Below are 5,285 nucleotides of genomic sequence, written 5' to 3'. Positions count from 1 at the left end.
TTTTTTGGTTTTTTGAGACAGGGTTTCTCTCTGTAGCCCTGGCTGACCTGGAGCTCACTCTGTAGACCAGGCTGGCCTCGAACTCAGAAATCAGCCTGCCTCTTCCCCCCAAGTGCTGGGATTAAAGGTGCGCACCACCACTGCCCAGTTTATTCTGAATTCTTAAAAATGCTCCATCAACTACTTCTGTTCAATATAATTCAAATTTCTTGAACAAGTACTAATTAAGTTTTATAAATCTGTTGTATTTGTGACAAGTTGCATTTAGTAGTATATAAACATTTGCCTAGCATGTTCAAGACCCTGAATTTGATGCAAAGTGTAGCAAAAAGAAAGAAAGCCTCTAGTTTTAGTGTGTGTTAAACACCAGGCAGTGTTATTAGATAGCATGTAAATTAGATTCCAAAGGACTAGTGTCCTTCCAGTCAAACTTTCCTTGAAGCTGTCTAAAAATTTATTTAATTATGTATAGGATGTGTCTGAATTTGAGTGCAGGTGTTGCATATCCATGGGTGTTGGGTTCTCTCAAACTGAACTTACAGACGGGTGATGTTACAGCTGTCTGATGTGGCCAGAGAACCAAACTTGGGTCCTCTGGAATACAGCAGGTGCTCTTATACAGAGCCAACTCCCAGTGCCGTCTTTAAGGATTTAAAAGTCTGTTATGTATTTTAGGTGTGTCTGGTACAAGAGGACAAGTTTTATGTCTCTGGAAGGCAAAAATTGTATTAACATCTGGAGTCTAAAGAATTTCTTTTTTCCCCGAGACAGGGTTTCTCTGTGTATCCTTGGCCATCCTGGAACTCACTCTGTAGGCCAGGCTGCCCTCGAACTCAGAAATCTACCTGTCTCTGCCTCTCAAGTGCTGGGATTAAAGGTGTGCACCACCACTGCTAGGCAAGTCTAAAGAATTTTATTTGGCATAAAATTTTTTTAAAAATTCTGCCAGATTTCAGGGTTTATTTTTTTTCTTTGTGATTTGAAGTGATATAATATGAGAAGAATTGAAACAAATTAATTCTACTTTGAAACAAATTAATTCTGTCTTATAAATATAGACAATTTTCTGTGTATTCAAAAATTTTAGCTTAAAAAGCAAAATATAAGTTACAATTAAATGTCACACTTTTGTGAGGAGACAGAAAGTTCTACATGACTCACATTATAAACACAAATTGGTTTATACTCTCAGAAGGAAACTGAAGATTAGAGACGTAAGTCACAGGCAGAGTTCCTGAGTGCCAAGCACAGTGCCCAGCTGGCAAGAACAGGGGCTGACTTCATTTTAGGCACAGTTGAAGTTCATTATTTCATGAAATTAGATTTGTGGAATAATCAGACATCTTATTCCATATCTTCCCTTACTCCTTCTCCACTCGAGTCCCATCTTACCACCATGCCTTTCTTCTTCTTCTTCTTCTTCTTCTTTTTTTTTTTTAAGAGACAGGGTTTCTCTGTGTAGCCCTGGCTGACCTGGAACTCACTCTGTAGACCAGGCTGGCCTTGAACTCAGAAACATGCCTGCCTCTGCCTCCCAAGTGCTGGGGTTAAAGCCACCACCACCTGGCCCACCGTGCCTTTCATTCTTGGCTGGTTTGGTTTGGTTTGGTTTGGTTTGGTTTGGTTTGGTTTTTTCTTTCTGGAGTCATAGTCAACAAAATCTCAAAGTCTTCTGTCTCCTCTGTGCATGTATTTTAACTGTACTGAAAGACACTCTAAAGATAACCTTACCTCTCACCCTGCTGACCTAGACAAGGATGTCAAAATAGTCCCAGTGCTGGTCCCCAGTGTCCTTCCCAGTACTGCTTGTCACCTAACCTTTGATCCTTCCTCCATATCATAGGATTTGGGTGTCTGGCTCACCTTCTTCCCTCCCCAGTCAGCTTATGTATATATCTGCCTTCTCAATAGTTGACCTCAGCCCTGGACACATTTATCTTTGCAGCCATGGAAATGCCATTAGCTTTGTTCAGGAGACGTGCTCAGCACCAGAAGTCTGGTGTGTTGTGGCTATTCTCTCTCCTGCCATGCAGAGCCACATTCCCTTTGCACAGTCCCATCTCTTCAGCCCCCTTTCTCTTCTCCGCTGGTCTCTGGAACCTCTCCTGTCTCCTCAGCTCCTGGCAGTCTTAGGTTTCATGTAGATGCTGATAAGGGACACACAGTTGCCTTTCCACTGGGTAAAGCCCAAACCAATGGCGTACTCCTTGGAGGCAAAGGCAGGTCTGTGCGTTCAAGGCCAGCCTGGTATACAGAGAGAGTTCTAGAGTTCTAGGATAGAAGCGGTGTCTCAAGCAAAAGAACACAAATAAAACTGAAAACACTCTTAGTAATGATGTTCACAAATGAAAATCATTGTGAGCTGTGAGGAGAAAATGGAAGTGCCAGCATAGGCTTTTATTTCTCTTTTGGAAAGGAGGTCATTCTTCAGTCTGAGAGAAAGCTCAAAGACCTTTACCATGGTAAACAACTGAGAGTCACATTGTTACAGTGTGTTTATAAAGCAAACAACCTGCTTTGTAAATTGCTGTTTTAAATATAAATTTAGAAATAAGTTTTGTCAACTAGTTATCAATTGATGTTTGTGTTTTAGATTGGCTGGCGTCAGTGTATAAACAGCAGTGGCTGGCTATGCTACGGGCTGAACAAGACAGTGAAGTGGGGTGAGTATGCTGCATCATAGTACTGGTTTGGTAGTGTGGGGGCTTGAACCCAGGGCCTAGCACATGCTAGGCTGACTCCTCTACCAGAGTCTCCAATCCAAAACCTTGCTAAGGATGTTTCTATTTATATTTATTATAAATTATATTTATATTGTATTTAGTGGAGCCAGTTAGGAATAGCTAACAAAGCAGGTAGGAAAGAGGACTGGAGGGAAAAGCTGTAAAATACTGGACAGTTTTCAGAAAGCCTGTGAGCATGAATCCTGGGATGCAGGAGACTTTCCAGGCAGAGTCTCTGCAAACAGAAAGCTGCAGCTGCTTGCTGCCCTCAGAAGTCTGCCTGTCCGTTTGGACCTGCAGACAATGCCTCAAGTGCTGCTGCTGTCAGGCGTGCAGCAGACAGGATCCAGATGACAGTGTTTGTACCTTACCTGATTGCAGTGACTTTTTAAACTGATACTTTTAGAAGGTGTGATTTTTATATTTATGTATGATAAAGCTCATTTTCATAGTGGTATGTTAAAATATTATGATTAATACATAGATTTTGAAGATATTTCTGTTATACTGACAGCTGCACAAAAGAAGCTTAAGGGTTAGGTGGGTTTGCTTGTTTGTTTTCCCCTCTCTCTTTTAACTCATTTTTACACACTGAAGAATTCTCCGAAAATAAAAGCCTGGCTGCAAATTTCTGTCTAAACAGCAAATACATGAAAGTGTCCTAGAAATTCATAAGATTTTTTTCTTTTGGTTTTGGTTTGTTTTTTTTTTTGAGATAAGCTCTCACAGCAATGTAATGATAGTGAGTTCCAGGGCAGTCAATGCTACACAGAGAAACCCTAACTCAAGCTCCCCTCCCCACAAAAAAAGGACAGACAGACAGACAGCATGGGTCTCTCTATCTAGCTCTGGCTAATGACTGGCCTCAATTTCATAGACAAATAAAGAACCAGGAAATGAGTGGTTCACTGAAGTGCTGCTATCAGGTAATTGATGGGGATACTGTAGCACTGAATATTGGCTTTAAGTTTAGGATGTTCTTTGTTGAGCTTTTTCTTTTCTTTTTCTACTTTGTCCTTTCTCACTTAGCCGAGAGACAGCATCTGTAAGTGTCTTATTTGCTTGACATGGGGAATATGTGTGCCAGCTCTAGGGCATAGCCGAGGTTCAAGTGCTGACCTGTCTGCAGGATGTTCTAGGCCTTAGAACTACAGTAACAGAGTGCAGAGGGCATGCAGTTTATACCATGTGCCTGCATAGCCGTGTTCTTCCCACCCAGTATCTGCTCCAGTTACAGGGCTGCCAAAGTGTAAGGACTTGATGCTGAACTGGCTGTGCTGGTGCAAACCTGTGGTTCCAGCACCTAAGAGGCTGAAGCAGCAGGGAGTACAAGGTAGAGGCTATCCTGGGCTACACTAGGAGACCTTCCTTGTAGTGGGGGAGGTGACATCAAACTATGTCTCATAGAAATAATAGATTTAGTAGTTATACCTTTTAAATATTATATTTTCCTGGTAGACAAAATTACTCAGATTTTTTTTCTCTTTTCTGGTTTGTCCAAGCTTCATAAAAGTAATCTAGAAGCCAAATCAGTGGGACATTGACATTTAGGTCTGCCTTAATCAGTATATTCTTTTTCCTTTGTCAGTGCTGAGTGTGAATGTAGGGTCGATGCTTGCAAGGTGAGCCCTTAGTCCCTGAGCTACACCCAGGGCCTAACAGATAACATTACTTTATTCCAGTAAGAGAGTTCTGTCTAGCCAGTAGAAAGACTTTCTGTTCTTTTAAACTCAGTTTTGTTTTGTTTTGTTTCAATTACTAGTTGCCTGTTTTCTGCGAAAGCTCATGGCTCTTGTATCATTTTAGGCCTCAAGAGATCAATAAAGAAGAACTTGAGGGGAATAGCATGAGGTGCGGTAGAAAGCTTGCCAAAGATGGCGAGGTAAGTCCGGCTCTGGTCTGTATAGCCTCAGCTTGCTGAGGAAATTCTCTCACGCTCTTCACTTTTGTGTGTTTGCAGTTTTTCCTAGTAATATATTTAAAAGTGCTCTCACTGTGGTACACATGCTATCTCAAAAATCAATAACTACATGTTCTTTTTAAAGTAGTTTAAGCATAGTTGTCTGGGGCTCCTGATTACTAGACTGTGCTTCTGGACCAGGCTTGGCTTGAGAAGACCTTGTTTGTCTTTTCTGCAGTTTGGTGTCCTGAACAAGGGTTAGAGCCGTGCTGCTCAGTAGTTCCTCAGTCTTGCTTCAGACCTTGGGTTAGGTGAGAGGCTGGAGAGGGTCCTTCTGCAGTACGAAGTTGAGATAGATTATATAGGAGGCGTTACATAGTCTAATGAGGTTCTATTTGACAGTTACCCTAAATCAAAGTCATCTGTCCCCTCGGAATGTTCACCATACCAAAGAACTGCCTTTGTTCCTTACATGAAACAAGTGTGCAGATGTGTAAGGGAAAGAAGGACTGTTTACCCTGCTGTCTGCAGAGAACCTGCTCTCTGTTGTTTTAAAAGCTGGCTGTGATCGGGCAGTGGTGGCGCACGCCTTTGATCCCAGCACTTGGGAGACAGAGGCAGGCAGATTTCTAAGTTCGAGGCCAGCCTGGTCTACAGAGTGA

General features: G+C 42.0%; 1 protein-coding gene across 1 annotated transcript in view; it reads left to right on the top strand.

Annotated features, from left to right (window-relative positions):
• Nucleotides 1-5,285, top strand: part of Gmcl1 (germ cell-less 1, spermatogenesis associated) — a 41,381-nt gene that overhangs the window by 24,166 nt on the left and 11,930 nt on the right. The window contains exons 10-11 of the mRNA XM_031382431.1: nucleotides 2,594-2,663; nucleotides 4,530-4,605. Coding sequence (XP_031238291.1) covers nucleotides 2,594-2,663; nucleotides 4,530-4,605 — 146 coding nt within the window. The remainder of the gene's footprint in view (nucleotides 1-2,593; nucleotides 2,664-4,529; nucleotides 4,606-5,285) is intronic.

The sequence above is a fragment of the Mastomys coucha genome, unplaced genomic scaffold (assembly GCF_008632895.1).
Source record: "Mastomys coucha isolate ucsf_1 unplaced genomic scaffold, UCSF_Mcou_1 pScaffold20, whole genome shotgun sequence".
Taxonomy (NCBI): Eukaryota; Metazoa; Chordata; class Mammalia; order Rodentia; family Muridae; genus Mastomys; species Mastomys coucha.
Note: the sequence above shows the minus strand (reverse complement) of the source record. Positions and strands in the feature narration are given on the sequence as shown.